General features: G+C 51.3%; 7 protein-coding genes across 7 annotated transcripts; 1 reads left to right on the top strand and 6 right to left on the bottom strand.

Annotated features, from left to right (window-relative positions):
• Window positions 1–12: 12 nt before the first annotated feature.
• On the bottom strand, window positions 13–370 carry LMH87_010747 (uncharacterized protein; the record flags this gene model as incomplete). The annotated part of the gene is made up of 2 exons (XM_056199773.1): window positions 13–57; window positions 119–370. 2 exons carry the CDS (start codon window positions 368–370, stop codon window positions 13–15), a joined length of 297 nt encoding a protein of 98 aa, XP_056051689.1.
• A 2,648-nt stretch (window positions 371–3,018) lies between these two features.
• Window positions 3,019–5,213, bottom strand: LMH87_010746 (uncharacterized protein; the record flags this gene model as incomplete). Its single annotated transcript, XM_056199772.1, has 2 exons — window positions 3,019–3,036; window positions 4,506–5,213. The coding sequence occupies 2 exons, from the start codon at window positions 5,211–5,213 to the stop codon at window positions 3,019–3,021; spliced, it is 726 nt and encodes a 241-aa protein (XP_056051688.1).
• Window positions 5,214–8,418: 3,205 nt separating this feature from the next.
• LMH87_010745 (uncharacterized protein) lies at window positions 8,419–9,569 on the bottom strand (the record flags this gene model as incomplete). Its single annotated transcript, XM_056199771.1, has 2 exons — window positions 8,419–9,263; window positions 9,332–9,569. 2 exons carry the CDS (start codon window positions 9,567–9,569, stop codon window positions 8,419–8,421), a joined length of 1,083 nt encoding a protein of 360 aa, XP_056051687.1.
• A 1,596-nt stretch (window positions 9,570–11,165) lies between these two features.
• LMH87_010744 (uncharacterized protein) lies at window positions 11,166–11,720 on the top strand (the record flags this gene model as incomplete). Its single annotated transcript, XM_056199770.1, has 1 exon — window positions 11,166–11,720. One exon carries the CDS (start codon window positions 11,166–11,168, stop codon window positions 11,718–11,720), a length of 555 nt encoding a protein of 184 aa, XP_056051686.1.
• A 248-nt stretch (window positions 11,721–11,968) lies between these two features.
• On the bottom strand, window positions 11,969–16,622 carry LMH87_010743 (uncharacterized protein; the record flags this gene model as incomplete). Its single annotated transcript, XM_056199769.1, has 5 exons — window positions 11,969–12,646; window positions 12,704–12,958; window positions 13,012–13,907; window positions 13,963–16,490; window positions 16,546–16,622. 5 exons carry the CDS (start codon window positions 16,620–16,622, stop codon window positions 11,969–11,971), a joined length of 4,434 nt encoding a protein of 1,477 aa, XP_056051685.1.
• Window positions 16,623–17,372: 750 nt separating this feature from the next.
• LMH87_010742 (uncharacterized protein) lies at window positions 17,373–18,427 on the bottom strand (the record flags this gene model as incomplete). The annotated part of the gene is made up of 2 exons (XM_056199768.1): window positions 17,373–18,232; window positions 18,289–18,427. 2 exons carry the CDS (start codon window positions 18,425–18,427, stop codon window positions 17,373–17,375), a joined length of 999 nt encoding a protein of 332 aa, XP_056051684.1.
• A 71-nt stretch (window positions 18,428–18,498) lies between these two features.
• On the bottom strand, window positions 18,499–19,215 carry LMH87_010741 (uncharacterized protein; the record flags this gene model as incomplete). The annotated part of the gene is made up of 4 exons (XM_056199767.1): window positions 18,499–18,508; window positions 18,559–18,600; window positions 18,677–18,947; window positions 19,002–19,215. The coding sequence occupies 4 exons, from the start codon at window positions 19,213–19,215 to the stop codon at window positions 18,499–18,501; spliced, it is 537 nt and encodes a 178-aa protein (XP_056051683.1).
• Window positions 19,216–19,370: the final 155 nt, after the last annotated feature.

The following is a 19,370-nucleotide window of genomic DNA, read 5'->3' as shown; positions in this document are numbered from 1 at the left end:
TCCGTTTTTGATTTAGAGGCTGACGCAGTTGAGAAGGCTGACATTGATGAGACCGCCCTAGAAAAGAGATGTTAGTATTTCGTACGATCCACGTTTCCACTGATCAATGCTGACTTACGTTGGCGCTGGTCTTGCAGCAGTAGCTCGACTGGTTGACAGTGCAAGTGCTACCAATGGCAAGGACGTTGCAGAGAAGCTGGCCGATAATGGGAATGGCAGAGTTGCAGCAGACTACCTTGCCGTTGTTGTTGCCGTTGACGTTGCAGACGCCGCCGGAGGGAGGGCTGCCGCCGCCGGTGCGGGCCTCCATCTCAGTGGGAGAGGCGATGGCAACGGCAGCGAGGGTGATAGCGGCGATGGAGAACTTCATGTTGAAAGTTGAGAGAGTTGGTAGAAAGTGTGTTTGTAAGAGTTGGTAAGTTGATTTGTTGAGTGAGTAGCTGATGAGGTGCTGATGCTTTCGAATTGATGGCAAAAAGGGCGATGATGGAGGGTTTATATACTTTTTTGTAAGGCATTAAATCTCAATCCATTACTTCGCCCAAACAGCCACTTCGGCAGAAGAATTGAGCGCCGAAGCGTTGTGTCTAGACCTGCCGAGTGTCAGGATTCTTGGATTGACTCTAATGCAAGCCATCCAATCTAGACTCTGCGTGACATGGATCTTATTGACGTGGATTGGCCAGGACTACTCAAACATGGCGCTGCCTCCCCGTTATGGCACGATCTACATGAAGAGATTGAAGACTTCACGATGATGCTGGTCGTACCGCGAAACATGTGAGCTGAAGATTGAGTGGAGGCCGATGTTCCGACGTGGTAATGTGAATTGCTGACGACTTGCCGGGTGAAGCGCCACCAGTGAAATGCATCTTCCCGGTTTTCTTTTGCACAGCATTTTTCTTGGAAGCTCTACTCCTTGGTCAGCCTTCATTACTAGTAGCACATCGGACGAAGCCAGTCAAGCCATGAAGCTTCATTTCTCCGAGCGAGAAACCGCCGCCTAACCCAGCCACCGCCCCAGCCGAGTAATTGGGCGTCCTCCTGAGAGATTAAATTTGCCATGGCATTCGCCCAGCCTGCATCGTGGCGTCTCTCAAAAACAAGCCACTTAGCAGGCGGCGCTGTTTGGCCTCCTGCATTTGGGCTGGAAGGAGTACGGAGTTGAAGAGGCTCTGACGTTGACCGAGCCCAGCGCGGTCAGTATACATGTAATAAAGGTGCCGCTTTTGACATGACCGCGGTGTGATATTGAATCTGAGATCTCAAAAATCTAACTTCTTGGCCAGTCCAACTGTCGATGCTTCGCCGACGAATCAATGCCGTCGATCACATAACGGTTAGCAAATGAGACGCCGGGTGTGGGGAGTCTTGCGACCATAAGTTGCTTAAGGGGAATAATAAGGGAGGGGAATGCCCTTGTGTCTGTATAACTAATATCGGACACAGTTGTACTGTCTGGATATTCGGCAAAAATGCAGCGTCCCTAAGTGGTGACATCATCACCACCGCCGTTCCTGAGGCTGAATCGGATTTGAAGGAAAGGCGAGCGTCGTGAGAGAGCGAGCTGCGAAAGCCACATTTGAACTCAGCACTGAACTTGCTATCGATGGAACTTGCCGTTGGTGAGTGGCTTATCCTTTTGCCTACTTGCGATGATCGGCGAATTAACTATACTCGGACCAGTACGCTGCCGTGACTAGCGGTCGCTGCCGGATGTGCCTGACCCTTGCTACCCGTTGCCTACTCTAAGTTACTCCGCACCGGCAGTCGCGGCAGATGAAGATGAAGATGAGATGGCTTGAGAGAAGGGAGAAGTGTCACCACATATGTGTGTCGTGCGGGAATCGCGGGGCTTGGGGGCTGAAGCAGAGGCTTCGCAAAAAGCTTGTAGTATTGACGAGATCGGCCAAAACCATGTCTTTCGGGCCATGTGGCGCTGCCTTCGCCTCGCAAAGGCACATCGCCATTGACAGGAGCGTTGCTCCGGAGGAAGCTTGGAAGCCCAGTGGCCACCTCAGCTGAATGCCTTGGCAAATTGACTTGCAACCTGCACATGGATACCTGCCTGCCTGCCTATTCAATATCGACCAGTCTAGACTCATGCAACACTGTGGGGGACATGACTAGATCGACCACATCGCCGATTACTGTTGCAAAAAAGACCCCGAAGAGGAAAGTCAAAGTCCAGCGGAACATCACGGCCCGTGCCGTATGCCCGCCCTTATCAAGTGTCCAGGGCAAAAAACAAGGCGGCCTTGCATTTTGAGGCCGTTGCCACGACGCATCTCCATACCTTCTAGCTACTCTGTGACACAGCTTGGAGTGGTCACGTTCAGAGGACGTCCTACCTCAGTCAAGCACCACAGTGAAAGAAGAAAATAAAGCATTCTGGGCCAAACAGCTGACAGAAGGCAAATGGATGGTGGCGAATCAGTTCAGCGAAGTGCATCAGCTGTGCGCCGAAGCGCGCGCCTTCGGAGATTCTATTCAATTAGGTCGGCCTATTTATTTCGCGCAAGTCAGCTGGGCTTTGCTAGACGGCGGCGCTGATTTAGGAGGAACCACAAGAGGAGACTTTTCCCAACATTGAAGAGTAATGAACCATAATAAGCAAATAGCTCTAGACCTGCGAGGGTACTGCTCCTTGTCAATGCTACGTCAATAAAGACACGCTATTAACAGGGCTTTGTGAGCAGCCAGTGGTATAGCCATTGAATCGTGTTGAAGGGCGCTGAAAAGTGTGCTAGGGGGCCTGACGCTGATCGAGGTGTTCTAGCTTCTAACAAGAGGCGCTACAAGGCGTATGCGTACCCAAAATAATCAAGTCCAAGTGTGCCTAATTAGCAAATGAGCCGCTGGCATTAAATCAATAAAATCCTAGCATATATGGGAGAGGTCTAGAGAAAACTTCCCATGTTTGAGAAGAAGACTATAGCGCTGTCTCAAAACGCCATATTCTGGAAGAAGCTGCACTATTTCTGCACATTGCCCACCCGCCGGCGCCAAACACAGATCTCACTGTCCAAAATCGTCCTGAAGCCGGTCAGCTACGCCACCATCCACTTGACTAGACAAAATAATACAAAAATCGAAGTTGACGGAGCTTTAGCTCCTTCTTACATGACTGATTAGCCCTTGCGTTCTATGACACTTCTCAACTCAGCGACAGACGCGCGGCGTCACCAAGCCCGGTTTGAAGTCACTCAAACGTTAACCTTTTATGATGCCTGAAACCGCCAATCAACGTTGAGGGAAGAACAGGGAAAGGCACGGGGCGAGTATTTTTTGCAATTTTTGAAAAAGAAAAAGAAATCTACTTACAGTCTCGATTCTTGAATACACTAGATCATTTGAAGGATTGTAGCTACGTGTCTATAATATATTTATTGTCGTATGCAGGGTAGCACCAGGCGCGGGTCTTTCCCCCACCCTCACAAGAACCCAACTAAATAGAGTGCAGTCGAGGGATTCAGCTAGCCACCAGATCCCGACATGCTTCTTAGTTTAGCACAGAGAAGCCTCTGATAGTTACTAATTATAAATTTGAGATGCCACGTTGCAGTGCCAAGACGAATCACATTTCAACATAGGCCTGAAGCCAATCGCAGAAAAGCAGGACATCACGTAATGTTGCCCTATTGCGACGGACTAGGAGATATTCAATTTCAAGATATATGCGTATGCCATGAACAGTCAAAATCAAGGCCGAATCTAAGCCCAAGAGCTAAGCAAAGGCCTGAAGCCAAAGATGATGCCCTCGCAATCCGTGGGGCTAGTGGCTTCCCAGTTGGTAACGTGCATGCTCGTCAACCCGAAGCCTTCGTGCTTGACAAGAGTTTGGTTCTGCGAGTTTTTTCCGTTTCCATACCATCCATGCGTCTTGTCAGTATTGGAGAAGAAGGTCAGCTGACCGAGCTTGAAGCCGTAGTGCGTGTCGATGGACTGAATGTACTCGTCAAAGGCCAGGTTCGCCAGAGCCTCCACGCCGCCCTTTGGGGACCCGAACAACGGACCCCACGAACTTCCGTACTGCACATGCAGAGCGTCAATGTCATCCTGGGAGCGCACGCGCACGGCCGTAATGTTGCCACCGCGCGGCGTCACGGGCGGTGCTTTGGAGGCGTCCCAGGTGGCGCCCGTGGTGTACCGACCGTAAGGCCCCGAGAAAATCTCGCGATCCAGCGCATTCTTGGCCGAGTCGGGCATCTCCATCTTGCCGGTAAGGTAGGGCCAGAATTCAGCATAGGTGAGCACGCTCTTTATCATTGTCGAGTCGTAGTCGGAGAGGGCATTGAACTGCAGTGCTTCACTCACGCCTTTACCGTGGTAGTTTCCAAGCTTGTAAGGCTTGACCAGCTTTCGGCCCTTCTCGTAGGTATCGTTTGCGTAGGTAGGATAGTTGATGACAGCTCGTTTGGACAGGGCTGTTGGCTTAGCCAGAATCTCGTGTGCGACTTTCCACGGTCAAGCAGTTCCGCAGGCCAGCCTGCCTCCTCGCCGACATTGATGGCGTCTTGAAGTAGTTCCAGGTTCGATTTATCCTCTCGACGATACTTTGCGTCCAGAGCTCGGCTCTCCTTGACAGATCCAGTCAGCTCGCCGAACTCGCGCTGCAGACTGTTGTTGACATAGTCCGGGGTGAATCCCCACTCTGCCCCGTGCCTGATGCCATCGGCGAGCAGCGTGAGATGGATGTTGGCAGCCTGGGCGAACAACGGAAGAGAGGGCACGGAAGCGTCCTCATTCTGGAATTCTGGGATCCCAGCCCGCAGCACGGCTAGAAAGGCAATGTGATGCGTGCGTAGAGTTTCGGCCTGCTTTGCTTTGGAGTCTCCGGTGGCCTTCTCATGGTCGTTCCAGACACGGGTGAAGGCCTGCATGTTTGAGGCAAAGCCATCAATCTTGTTTTTAAAGATATGAATCTGATTGATTTGGATCTTTGCACCAATCAGATTCTCAACGTTCTCGCGGAGGCTGTTCCAGACGGCATTGGGATCGGTTGTCTTGGGAAATGCAACTTGGCCGATAAGCCCGACAATTGTTCCAAACAGAGGTCCAACGACAGGAACAAGGCCAGCGCCGATGGAAAAGATGGAGAAAATGTATTGGAATATGGCGTTGCTATCCTTGATATCCAAGTTCACGCCACCTTTAGCAGCAGTGAGCGCAGCGTTTGCGTAACCGAGGGCGGCATCAGAATCAATCTTCATTTTCGCAGATGTAAAGATCTTGATGATAAAGGGATATGAGTTGGAAATCCTACATAATAGGAAAAGAAGACGGACTCTTGCTTGAGAGATGAAGGTGTAAGTTTGCTTGAGGGTAGAGAAGAGGGTTCTCAAACGATGAGGAAGTCGTCCCTTTATAAGTCTTTGCTGGAACAAGTTGGGCGCACACGGCTAAACTGGAAAGCAGAGATATTCTTCACATTACTGTTGAACTATTTTTTCAATATTCTCGTACCAGCTTCCCGTATATCGTACTCCGGAATGAGCAGCGAGTTGCGTCAGGGCGTCTGGGCTCTAGCTCCCCGAGGGTCCCGCCCTGCTCCCAAACAAGTGCCGGAGCCTGTGCTTAGAGTTATTTTTGGCGTCTTGGATATTGCCGAAAATGGCAGGTGAGAGTTGTTTCCGCCATTGTAAACTATAAATTCCTCTATTATAGGTTTGCTGAGGGAGCATGAAGTTCTAGAGGTGTGCATAGTCAAATAGCGTGAATGCCTGTAAGAGAGGGTAGCCCGGTTGTGCCTTGGGAAACCTTGGTCATTAAAATTTCGTCACTTTATTGAAACGAACCTCCTAACACAGCAACAATTGTGCCCAGAACTCCCCAATAACTTATTTCGCTAAAACATATCTGTAGTTACCAAGCCCACGCCAAGTGGCCAAGGGGCCGAGCAGGTAGGTGACCGCGCAGCTATATCTTGGATTATCCACCAGGACAGGGCTGGAATATGAACGACTGCGTCGAATACCAGATTGCTCCGAGAGGCGCAGTAATCTGGTCTGCTCTTTTTTCCTATTTTCCAGCTTCTTCCAGTTCTCACATCAGTTCCAACTAATCCAGTCTAGGGCCGCAGCCATGTGACTAACTTGTAAGCATCCTTGGTAATACCCCATTAGATTGTTCCACAAGTACTTCGTAGCAATATTCTGTTCGCCGAATTCGCTTAATTCACTCGGCGTGTAGTTTTTGGTCTACAGTTCGCTGAAGGCGTCTGCTTTCGCATGTTCTCTGGTAGTCATAGGAAATCATTTTAGTCGAGTTCAAAGTTGGTCGTCAAGCAGTGATGATAACCCGCGTGGTAAGCATAGCAATATATCGGCGCCACAACAGTGGCTGGATTTACTTCATATACTCATCATACGCCAATTATCCTTGCGTTAAAATTCCGGTAGTTCCTTCGCGCTTTGACTCCCTCATGATGACAGGCTTGAGCATCTAGTATCCTTCGTTCAATAGCCTCGGAGAACTCTCGTATCGTCGGCAATTGCCTCAATTCTCCAATGTGCACCTCTGTATCCTATTATAGTCATTGAGAACTACTGTAAAACTATACAAGATAGGGAATAGGGTGTGCAGGAGTCATAATCCGGCTCGAAACATAATTCCCATGATTTTGACCCTGGGTTTCCGTCGGCTATTAACCCTCAGCGCATATGTGGTGCTTGGCGTGGCGCTCGTAACTTGCTCAAGCGGTACTTTGTGACAGCTGCGCCTCTTTGTCATCCAACTCGGCATTAAAAATGTCTCAATACATTATTTGATGGTAAGTTTGTAGAACAATGAATATGGAATTTGTTGACTGGAATTGAGAGCATTGAGACGGAGAAAAAGGCGTTTTATGATCGGGACCGGCGACAGCCTTGTGTGGAGCGAAACCCTGGCCTTTACGTTGACAGGCAATACACATGGTTAGAAACAGATGTTCCTAGTGTCGTTTCCGTGGCTGATCGGCGCAAATTCCGGAAGAGTAGCGCAGGTGGCGGCATCGCTTCCGGCAAGGGCTGGGCTGCCGCACAAGAAAGCTATCCCGAAGGCGGAGTCAAATTCACAAAATGGTGTACTCCCTATCCTAGCGGAGAAGCTCTCTTTAACGTTAATGCCAGTCGGCGAGTCGTCTCATTCGCGTACCCTTAGCAAAAGCCTGAGGCCCCGAAAGAGCACGTGTGCGGGACCCCAGAGAGCGGCCTAGCCCGAGTTCGCCGACACAAGATGAGCAATACGTACCCTGCAGAGGCTCTGAACGCGGCCCTCGCCAAGCACAGAGATGGACGCTTGTTGTTCCAGGAATGTTGGGTAGAGCGAACTCGGACCATGTCCGAACTGGTCAGCGACAAGGAAGGCTCCGGGACGGAACGGGATGCGGCCACCGACCACATCAGGTGATGGAGGACATCTGCGGAGGCATCGACAGAGACGAGTTACTATTAGATACTCATTGTCATTCTCCATGATCCTCATCGATATATCTGTCGTCGCCGCCGCGTGGGACACTTTGTGGAGGCTGTTCGTGTGTAAGTGAGGCAAGGTTTCTTGGCGACAACGTGGAAAGCGGGAGAGCTCACTCACAGTTATGACCATGCTCTATCTAGTGCTCGCAGGAGTTCAATTTTACATTACTAGTGGTGTTAATTCAAAAGATTCAATTTCTATCAATTCCATTTTACGGAATTTGAAGTAAACAGTGACGAGCTCCTTTCGTAATACCCGCCCCGAAGTGCGCAGTCTATTCAGGCATCACGTAAGGATGTTGGCGAATTGAAAAAGACTCAGCAAAAGGTGCTTAGAATAGGCAACCCACGTCGCCTATTATAAGCTGAAATAATTCCCAGAACTCTGCTCTGGGACATTCTTTGGAACAATTCGGGAAAAGAGTCCAAGACAGAGCAGGATACTACCGGGATTACCCTTATGGTGCTTGCTTCACCGACGGCATCACCTGATTGCAAAAGGATGTGGATTAATCGGCAGGGGCAACGTGCTGGACGCGGAGATCTCGGAAGCCGGTCGACAGCCTCACTGCCACACTAACACCGGCTATCGGCTACGTTAGCACTCGCAGAAAAATACCAACGCCGTGTTAGTTGATGGCAATTCCGCGCTTTCCGAAATAGCTGCGCACTCGTGGAGATCCGCGTTCGCCAAATCGTGTCTTGGTCACGCGGCTCTAGCCTGGACAGGACTCGTCATAAGTGTGGCGATGCAATCAATGCCCAAGAACACTCCGCTGCTCGCCGAAGATAGATTATTGGAAGATGAGAGGGGCCTATCACAAGTACAGAGTCCCCCCACCCTCCCAAATGGAAGTAAATGGCCTCATTATTACTTTTTGTACACCAAAGAGAGAAAATACTACCTCGGCCCATAGGTCGATATTTCATACAACCAGCCTCCCAGCTTTCTCAGCGCCAACTAACCGGGTAGCTCCACCAAACCAGGCTTGTTATCACCGCACAGCTCCCCGGGCAATGACTTGCCATCTACCTCAAACCTGCCATACGTCCCGAACGCGGCGCTCTTGGATTCGCGCTCCTGCATGCGGCTCTGCCGGGCCAGCGTGCCCTTCCTGTGGCGCTTGACGAGCCACAGCGCGCCCAAAAAACCCAAGATGCCCAGCACGCCGAGCACCGCGCCAACAGCGATGCCAGCGATGACGCCGCTACTGAGAGCAGGCGACGCGGCGCCGTAGTTGCTCTCGCCGCCGCCCGTTGTGCCATTGCCAATGAGCGGCACTGTCGAGTTGTTTAATGGCGGTGAGCCAGATTCTCCCGCTGTAGGTTTGGTGGTGGTGCTGCTACTGTCCGTGTCTGAGCCCTTTTTTGGCGAGGCGGACGAAGAATCGGAGCCTCCGGTTGCTTGTGAGCCGCCACCGCCGGTCTGCGTCGCTGAGTTTGAGCCTGGTCCAGCCGTCGTTGGTGCTGCGGATGCGCCCGACGACGAACCCGCCGGGGCACCTGAAGACGAGCCCGACGGTGCGGCCGAGGACGCAGGAGGGGCCGAAGTCGCCGTGGCGGATGTGGACGCGGGCGCATCGGCCGTGGTGCTCGGCGCTGCCGTCATCTCGGGCTTGCTGCCTGCCTTCAAGGTCGATGGCTTGTCTCGCGTCTTCCAGTCGTACGAGAAGCGCACCCCGTTCAATCCCTTTTCCTCATTATCCAGGTTGCGCAGGTTGTACCAGCAAAAGTCGGATGCGAAATTTGCGTCGAATTGAAAGTCCTGGTATCCGTCGAGGGGCTTTGCGTTTTTGTACACGCCCACTGTTGATGGTGAAGTGCAAAATGATTAGCAACGGGCCTGGTTTGGTTTGGGGAATGTCTGCACGTACTAATGACCAAATTTGCAGGGTCCTCTTTGCCGTTGTAACAGAAACACCACAAGCTGGCGTTGGGGTAGTTGGACTTGTAGCTGACTTCCATGACGTCCATGTTGTGCATCACGTAGCCTGTCGTGGCCGGGAACACAAACTCGGCGGTCCAGTCGTCGGAGGCGCCAGGTTGTGCAAAGATCAAGAGGCACAAAGATGCGATGAGGTTCGCCTTTGCGCGCCTTGAATTGTGCAACATGGTGAACACCGGGACCTAGGTCCTTGTATATGGTGAGTGGCACAGCTATTGTTTGCCTCCTGTGTAGACTTCGCCCTCGCCAGGATTCGGGATATTTCGACTTCGGGGTAGATTCAAGACAATAATGTCGAAAAGATAGAAGCAATCAATACATGAAGGATTGCAAAGAAGGAAAAGTTCACTCAACCAACGCTGCCCAAATAATTGGAGGGGTGGTTAACAACAAAGCTGTTTCAGATTTAAGCGCCCAGGTTGGTCGGGACGGGCTGTCATTGGCTCTTGCGCCCTGCACCGACTTCCCCCTCATAGGGCACTCTTTGATTGACAAAGAGCAAGCCGAAAGTTTAAGCGCCCGGGCTGCGAAGTCCATTTCTAGGTCGCCTCGAGATAGTTTGTCTGCAACAGAAAGGGGGATCTGGCCCCTAGGCTGAATTGCGTCCGATATGTGGGCAATGGCCGGCAAAGTGGCCACGGAACGGCCCAACAGGTACCATAGCGGACGTATAGCCTGTTTCTTTCTTTCACGAGAAAGATCCTACCTTGTCTTCATGCGCATTTTGTTACGTTTGAACTTTTTCCTTATGCGCTTGGCGGCTCGTCATCTTGGCCGGAGCTCGCAACTGGACGCCACGTCTCTTCGTTGTAGGCGCCAAGAGCAACCGCTCTACCAGTAGACAACAACCCTGCAGGCTCTTACTTTAACCATTGACCTTTCAATAAAAGGCTAAGCGCTGTTTCAAGAAATCCTTTTACTACAGTTCGCCATGGTAATACGGATAACTGCACCTCCCGACCCCTCCACTTCCACAAGGCTCCTTCAGGGCGACCCATCTCAGCCGTTCAGCCAAGATGGGCCTTAACATGGAAATACGCGGCTCAGCACCCGCCGGCAGCCCTATGCCGGGTAACGTTCGCAGGCACACTCTAATTCTACAAGCGATAATTGTTGCACTGAATCGGCCTACTCAACCAGCTCTCTTATCTTCGAGTCAGTTCTCCAAGTATCTGCTTCCTCATCTCGGCAGCGGCAGGAAGATGGCTACGTCAGAAAATATTGATCAGGTCAGTGGCGTCCCCGAAGCACCTTCTTCTTTTGCAATCCGTCGACGGGGCGTCGTTCACATCGTATTCATCCATGATGGGGCTTCAGGGCAACTATTCTTCTTGGCGTAAGATGACTATTTCCTGTTTTTGCAATGCTCCCCGCAGATTTCCACGCGACTTCTTCAGCTTTACCCTGGATCGACAGTGCACAGTGTTCAGCCTGGACGGGGGCAGTGGAGTGGTGGAGGTGGTGAAGCTTCAACGGCTCCGTAATAAGCTTGTTTTAGCCTCGCTTGGGATCGGCAAAGCTGAACACGAATAGGCAGATTCGGCTTCGTCTGGTCTCAGCTTCCAGATGATATGGTGAGAGAATATAATGCCTCATCTATCAAGTTTATGAGTATATAGTCGTGCGATTCCTCACCTTTGGATTGAACTCTTAGATTTAAATCATCATCACCGACTTACACCGTTGGCACCACCGCTCCCACCAAGCAACTTCAGGGTCATTCTTTTCCTTTAATAAAATCTATTTCTCGTTCAGATTTCAATATGAAGTTCTCTCTTCTCGCCTTCACTGGTCTTTTGCCCAGCGCCTTCGCCGCTGTCGCCGCCACCCCCTTCGAGGTTCGCGCCCTCGAGGCTAACCAAAACTTTGAAGTCGCCGCCGGCAACTACAACTTCACTGAGGACTTTGCCCCCGCCCTCGCCTACACCTTCAACGCCATTGCCTCCATCCCCGACGACGTCCTCGCTGCCGGCGAGGAGGCTGCCAACGAGTGGTTCGTCGAGAACAACTACCGTAGCCCCGGCGCCGAGCTGGCCGCCGACACCGACGCCGATTTCGCCCTCGAGGCCCGTGACTTTTGGAAGGTTACCAAGTGCGTCGGCTCCGTCATGTGGGCGATTGGCTCCACGGCCATTCCCGTGGCCAAGATTGCTCGCATCAAGAAGTACATTGAGGCTCTGGGCGGTGTCAAGAAGGCCGTGCAGCTCATGCTCGGCGCGACCACCAAGGCGGAGAAGCTCAAGGCTGGTGGCCAGGCACTTGTCAGTCTCAGCGCCGAGTTGCTTGGAATTGCCGGCGTCAAGGCCAACTGCTTCTAAGCGGTGCATTCATACGACCCCTTGGTCTAGTACAGAAGTTGGCAGCAGCGAGCCACTGCCAGATTTGTTCTCTGTAGGTTTATGGGAAAACATGAGAAGAGAATTTGCACATTACATAGTAGATACAAGTTATACATATCGAATATCAAGAAGAGGTGATTGGTTTCATATGTCTAGGCTTCCTCGACGAATTCGCGTGCACCAATGTCTATATCCAATGAGTGGCGTTCAGCAAATCGGCAAACAAGCTACCCACTGCCCTCAGTCGAGCTCGAGTCGCGATCATGCATCACCAAGTCATAGTAGCTGCCCTTCCTCTCCATCAGCTCCTGCGGACTACCCACTTCCAGGACCTCGCCAGAGCCCATGACCACCACCCTATCATAATCGGCGATACTCTTGAGACGGTGGGCAATAGTAACGAGACAGCGCCCTTCACCCTCGGCTGCTGCATCGCGCAATACCCTTTGAATACCCGCGTCCGTCTCTGCGTCCATGTTTGAAGTCGCCTCATCGAGGAGCATCAGCTTTGACTGTCGTGCCAGAATGCGGCACAGCGAGAGAACTTGGCGCTGGCCGTGGGAAAAGTTTTCACCCTTGGCTTTGACATGCGTCTCGAGCGTGAGTCCTTCAGCGGTGTCGGTACTGCCTTCACCATCTTCGGACGAAGTCGCAGAATGCTGTCGGGTCGCTCTGATCGCAGCAATGGATTGGCAGACGTCGAGAGCCTTTTGCAGAACATCTTTGGAAATTGTTCCGGTCGGGTCAAGATTTTCTGCGAGTGTTCCCTGGAACAGCTGTGACTCCTGAGGGATCATGGAAATGGCCTGGCGGAGCTCTTTATACGAAAGATTGGTTATGTCGACACCATCGTACAGGATCTTTCCGGATACAATATTTGTAAAACGGAGCATGGAGAGAACGAGCTATTAATTTTCAACATTAGTGATGCCAACAAGGTGACCGAAACTGGGCGCGCTCACAGTACTCTTGCCGCTGCCGGTTCTCCCAACAACCGCCACACGTTCACCAGCATTGAATCGCAGGTTGATATTTTTCAGAACATCTGGCCCATCGACATCGTAGCGCACGGTGACATCCTGAAATTCAACTGCACCAGTGGCAGGCCAGTTAGGGGGGATGACTAGTGGTGCTGGATCGTCTTGCTCGACGACCTTGCTTTCGCTCAGCGATTCTTCCTCCGGTGGCAACTGGCCATACTCTCGGACGCGGTGGAACTAGAATACACCGTATTAGTAAACTTCTGAGAAGTGATATATCGCTTTCTTACAGTTTGCATTTGCAGATTCAGCTCGCTCACTTGAAACACGAGCATCAAGATGGCGGAGCTAATTTCCGATGCTTGCGACAGACAAAATCCGACAACTCCAGCGGACAATCTGTCGCTCTCCCAAATGGCGAGAAACGCAGCACAGACGTTAATCAATCCCGAAATTGTGTTCATTCGAAACTTGATCCACTGGTCAGCATCGATTTGTGAGACACCTGCCTCAGCCGAGGTGGAAAGAAGCCGTCCCAGCTGTTCGGAGAACAGGCTCGGCAATGATGAGGTTGCACGAATCACGGCCATTCCGTTGAGTCCTTCCGAAAAACTAGAAAGAATAGGTGACTGGCTAGCGGAGACCAATTGCTTGAGGAAGATGGCATTCTGGTTGTACACCACCCCCACAAGAATACCGAGCGCAGCAAGCACCACCGTTGGACCCATGAAGATTGGGAGAATCAAAGTAATCGCGCTAAGCATCATTACTGACAAGATAATTGCACGGACGGTAACAAAAACTGTGCCAATAACTTGCTGGTCCAGGGTTTCAATGTCCCCAGATAGACGATTGATGACTCTGCCCACAGGGTGCTCAGTGTACCATGCCAGAGAGACGTTGAACAAGGCGTGAACCATTCTTTCGTGTAGCGTTCTAGCGGCGTACCATGCGCCTCTGATGAACGTCCAGAAGCAGATTGCGTCAATTGTCTCCGAGGCGACGCTCAGTGCCACAAAAATTGAGAGGTAAAAAGCAGCGGTAGCCGATACATCTCCTTCATCATGGTCGACCCAAACTGACAGCCAATAGTTCTTAATCAGTTCAGCCACTGTTTGCGCCAGCATAACAGCCATGGTCATTATGACGACCACCGGGCCACCGAAATGCATCAGGTACTGCAGCACTGTTTGAAACTATAATCAGCCAAAGTTGACCAGCTGACTTAAAAAAGAACTTACCAGGAAAGCCTCCAAGTACACCACTCTTTTCCACCTCCTCGTCGATCAAGTTTGATTTCTCAGTTTCGGCCAGTTTCGAGGATTGCTCAGTTTCCTCCGCCATCGCCGCATTGTCCAGGTCTTCACCAGAGGTTGCGGGTAAAGCTTGGGGCACACGAACATGCCCGATATTTTGATCGGCAGACTTGATCGAGCCGTCTTCAAGAGTAATCGCCAAGTCAGCTTCGCCAATAACCCAGTTTACTTGTGTGACGAGAATGACAGTCCTGTTCTCGACTAGATCAGAGCAGAAAACGCGATTCCACAGCAAAACAGTGGTTTTGGCATCAAGTGCCGAGAAAATGTCATCGAGAATTAGCAGTGGGGCAAAGCAATAAAGCGCTCTGGCCAAGGCTATCCTTGCACGCTGTCCACCAGAAAGTGCAGCACCATTCTCGCCGACCTGTGTCTCGTCTCCATTAGACATTTCGCGAAAGTCGACGTCGAGACAACATGCTTTGACAACACTGCTGTAACGTTTCTCGTCGTATGCCAAAGTAAAAAGGATATTTTGGCGTATGGACTGTGCCTGTAGCCAAGAGGTCTGCGATGCAAACGCTGCGTCCCTAGGCCGAGTTACGCTGCCAGCTTCCTTGATCGTCTCCCCCAGTAGCGCCAGTAATAGCGTTGTCTTTCCACTACCGCTGATACCCGTGATGGTATTTAATCCATTTTCAACAAAGTCAATCGTAATGTTCGATAAACAGAAATTTGCTGTCCTAACACGACGGAAAGTCGCATTGTCAATTCGTACAGGTCCTTCTGGATAACGGTCGAGAGGGTCGAGAGCGGCGAAAAAGCGATCGAAACGGCGCAAACAAACCAAGATTCTCGGCAGTTCCAGAATCACGGAGGAAATGAAATCAAGGTTATTTCGGACAGAATCGAACAGTGTGACAGTCGTGTAGGCGACGGAAGCGGTCATTGGCAGCTTTAGAACGCCAACATAGAGACCAAACATCGCCAGCATGGAACAAATGGGCATGAAGGATGTCACCTGCGAGAACGCGACCCAGCACATTGAAATGTACCAGTTCTGCTGCTGCTCATTTGCACGAATTCCTCGGATTCTGTCAACAATGGAGTCTTCCCAGCCGAAATACTTGATCGCCTTGATGGACCGTAGATACTCAGACAACAATGAGACACGGACGTCTTGGAGCGTTTTGAGTTTCTCTTCGAAGCGCAGCATGTGTCCCATGATGTATCCTGCAATTGGCGCACTCAAGAAAACGATGAAAAGGCCAGCAAACATGGGCCAACCGATGACGTTGTATAGCCCGACCACGGCCAAGATGGATGCGGGAATCTGCACAACTGCCATGAGGAAAACGCGTAGAAACTGTATCGTGTTCATGTCCGTTGATATGAGATTCTCAAGCATTCCTGCTGCTGTGCCCTCTCTCGACTCACTGGCCCCGTCCTCTTTCTTCTCGGCATCTTTGAGAATATTGCCGCTCAACTCGCGTGAGCTCAGGGCAGCATGGAAGACCTCGCCCGTTAGCATGATTTTGCAATACATAGCCAACTTTCGAGTGATCGATATGAATTTCTGCAGAAGAACACTTTGCATCAAGCGACCGCCAAACATGACAATCAGCCACAGGTATGGCTGCAATGTCGCGGCCTCCGGATTTCGGATGTATTCGAGGATTTGGTACAGGCTGAGGGCACCACATAGCTCGAAGAGGGGGTAGGTAATTCCGAACACCACAGACTGCAGGATCTGAGGCCATAGCAAAGCAACAATGGCTCGACCGGTCGTTTTCTTGTCTTTTCGCGCAGTAGAAAATCCACGGCGCAAAAGCTCCGGGTTGTAGTGCCAGGGAATCTTCGGCATGTCATCCATACCGATTTTGCTCTTCCAACTCTTGTAAATAAGTGTATCGATGTGTGCAAAAGTGATGTTTTCGTTTATCCAACTGCGGGTTTCTTCGTCCGACGGTTCAGCGGTGAAGCCTTCTGGGACGTCGACACCGGCTCGTGGAGCTTGCCATTCGCGGGGCGAGAATCCTTGAAACAGTAGTGTGGAAGCTAGCGACGCAATTGCTAGGGACGTTATAAGATCCGGTCGATAGTTCGACTTCAAGACGATGAGGGGCAGTAAATCGGCTGCGGCGGTCAGAACCAGAAGAGAGATAGAAACAAAGGCTATCTGGTGAAGAAGCATTGGCCTCGTTCTTCCCCGCACAATGATTCGAAACAGGCCGAGTAGAAACATGTATCCGGCGGCCACGGCATTGGGCCATTCTGTCCCATCCTGGCTGCAAGCAATAATGAAAAGTGTCAGAGTTAGTCCGCGAAGGATATGGCCAAGGGCTTCATAGACGAGAATCCCACTCGGTTTATGCGGAACAGCTTTGCCCGAGCCTTCATGGCGGATCTTGACTGTCCATACAACTGTCCATAGAATCGATGCAGAAGTTATGGCGACTTGGATAGACCCATGCCGTCCAAGGGCACTGAGACTTTGGATCCAGGCAGGGTCGCTAGGTCCCAGTTACTAATAGTTCAGTAGCACATTTGTGCACATTCAGTTCTTACCGACTCGTACCGTCGTTGGTATTGCTAAACAACTCCTGAAAAGCGGCGCGATTGCTGTACGCGTAAATTGTGTCCATAATGAAGGGTCCGTTCGTGGCCCACGCGCCTGAGGCAGTAAACCTTTGGATTTAGCCAATATGATGCTGCCGTGGGGTAAGCTTGGCAGTTGTGAGTACTGGAGCGTGTAGAGCGGAAGGGATTGAATTTGATAAGCTGAGAATCTCATTAATAGTCGAAAGAGGGAGGAATAGAAAGAAAGCCGGAAACTGAATAAAGTAGTAATCGCCCGAGAGTGGGGGACGAGGCTCTGAATGACAAGTGCTGCGGCTGAGAGTGACTCTTCCCGGGGTGGGTAGCGTGGTCTGGATTCGGTTTGCAAATGCACACTGGAGTCATAATTTACTGGCTAAAATTCCTACCAACGGCGCTGCCATCGCTAGCACTCACTAGCCACTGGAGCAATGCCGACAAGGCTCGCCAGTTCGAACTCCTGACTGGTCAGCTCAGCACTGTGCGATTGAGTCACGGCTGACATGGCTTAGTTACCACCTGCCGTTTTAGACCGGCGAGCAAACGAGGCTGTCGGAGTTTGTGAATCCAGCGCGCCGAGCTGAGGCTCAAATTGCCGTGATTGCGCGTCGCTCACAGCCACCAGCTAAAGAAGGTGAAGTAGTAAAATTGAAATTCATCTGCTTTTCGATTGATGCCGAACGTGGTTGAAATAGATATTTCGCTCTGCGGCTGATTACGATCTCTATTTGCAGACTTTGTGTTTGCAGCATGGGGTCTGTGGGCACAGTCGTATACGCGCAACACTTGCTGACCTGTCACAACGGGCCGCCTTCCTCAGGCACTGGCTCCTTTGGTCCCCATATTGGAAAGTAGCCGGACAGATACTCTTCAACCTCCAGTTCTTCCTCGAATTCGGTCCCAAAGATACGCCGAAAAATAGCTTGGTAGTGTTCAGCGTGTCTCACTGAGCGCATTGCTTTAGTGTACTCCCAGTAGGCTGGGTAGAATCCGGCAAATTGCCAGTCGACGATTCCTGAAAGTCTCCCAGCATCCACGAGAATATTTGACGGGAAAAGATCCGCATGTGTGAAAGCGATGAGGTGCTCCTGAGAATGTGCTTGAGGGAATTCATGCGCCAGATTCTCTATGCATCCACGTGCGATCTGCTTGTTGAACTGCGCCTCGGACTGATAAGGCCCACAGCCGTTGGAGGAAGCGCGTGGGTCCTGGAGACGACCGCCCGACGCGCTTGCAACGAGAAACTTGGATTTGTTAGGTATTTTTCGGTAGGCACTCATCGCAGCACCGAGATCGTCGGCGAGCTGGTGTCGCTCTGGGTATGACATTCTGTGAATGACCTCGTCGACGCGCTGGCCTGGTAAGCCGGTCATGATGAGCCATGGCTTGCCGTTGGCAACAAGAGGCATAAGGTCCACGAAGAGTGGCGATGGAACCGACGGAGAATATGTCTCCAAAAGTTTGAGCGCGGCCGGCTCACCGTCAGCATCGCCGCAAAATTTAGCGTACAGGCCCAGCGGAAGGCTGTATACTATTTCGGAAATGGTGCTCTGCTGCCCGCGGTAGATGAGCTGTCTGTAACCCCAGCGACGAATGAAGGCAGGGACAAAATGCCAGGCTTGTCGAAATCGAAGCTGCCATCTGCGATTCCAATATACTAGGCTGCGGCGTTAGTAGAAAGATCACATAATGGCGTTCGAGTTGGTGACAAACAATGCGAAAGGGCTGGCGGCCAAGGCTTGGCCACTTCCCGGTCAATATCGTTTGCCTCGGTCGCCTTTGCAAAGCAGGTGTGGATCTTGAGTAAAACCGGGTTGGGGACTGGCAATAGGTCTGAATTATCTGTGACCATGGAGCATTCGAAAAGTTGGACGCCATCGCCTATATCGTCGCCCAGCAGGTCATCTTCAGAAGCGAAGCCGATCACCGCATACTAGGCGGCTTATTAGCACATATGATGAAGGGTGTATCCGCTGCACGAACATGCTGTTCCTGCCTTTGAAATGCTTCATGAGCTTGGTCAGACTTGGAGGTTTTTGTCGACTCTGCTAGCCATATATCCCGTTTCCAGAAAGCTTGCCCGACTGTCGGGCTTAGCAACATAGCGTTTTCGAGTTGGCTGCGTAGAGAGGCATCACCAAGGATCTGCCGCAGTGTATCGGCATTCCTCGGGGTGATAAAAGCCTCCAAGCAGCTCAAAACAGAGTTGTGGTCTTGCTGGTTTAGCCACAGTTTGTGCAGTGCTGGCGATATGATGTGCAATGGCTGTGCTTTTGTGCCTGGTGGCACGGCGCCAGTCAAGCAGCACTGGCCGTTCTCGCGCAAGAATAGCTTTTGTTGAAGTTCGCCATCAATTTTCACTCGTTCCGATACTATCATCGACAGTTAGTCTCCGAAAATAGTCTTGGAAACACTGCTGGACGCACAAAGCTCCAAGATCCTATACCAGTCATGCTTCAACCCCCGGAGCGCCTCCTCCAGTGGCACGCCATCTTGCTCGACGCGTCGGAGAATTTCACAGGCCGCAGTCTCCGCGTCACAAGAGGCTACAAGAAATGTCTGGTCAAGAATGTTCTTCTCGACAGGCGATAGCTTAGACGAGGCAATTATCGTTTTGGCTCTGTCTGCCAGCAGGCTCATTGTGTGCAGGTCGCAAGCGAGGAAGTGACGGGGTGCCGCTAGACAGAGGGAGGCAGATACCCAACCTCCACGTGATGGATACGATATTTACATCTGAAGCAGTCGAGCCAGCGAGCAAAGTAGATATTAAATTATTATGTATGAGCACGCACGGA

This window comes from Akanthomyces muscarius, chromosome 4 (assembly GCF_028009165.1).
Source record: "Akanthomyces muscarius strain Ve6 chromosome 4, whole genome shotgun sequence".
Taxonomy (NCBI): Eukaryota; Fungi; Ascomycota; class Sordariomycetes; order Hypocreales; family Cordycipitaceae; genus Akanthomyces; species Akanthomyces muscarius.
This window is presented reverse-complemented; position numbering and strand designations above follow the sequence as displayed.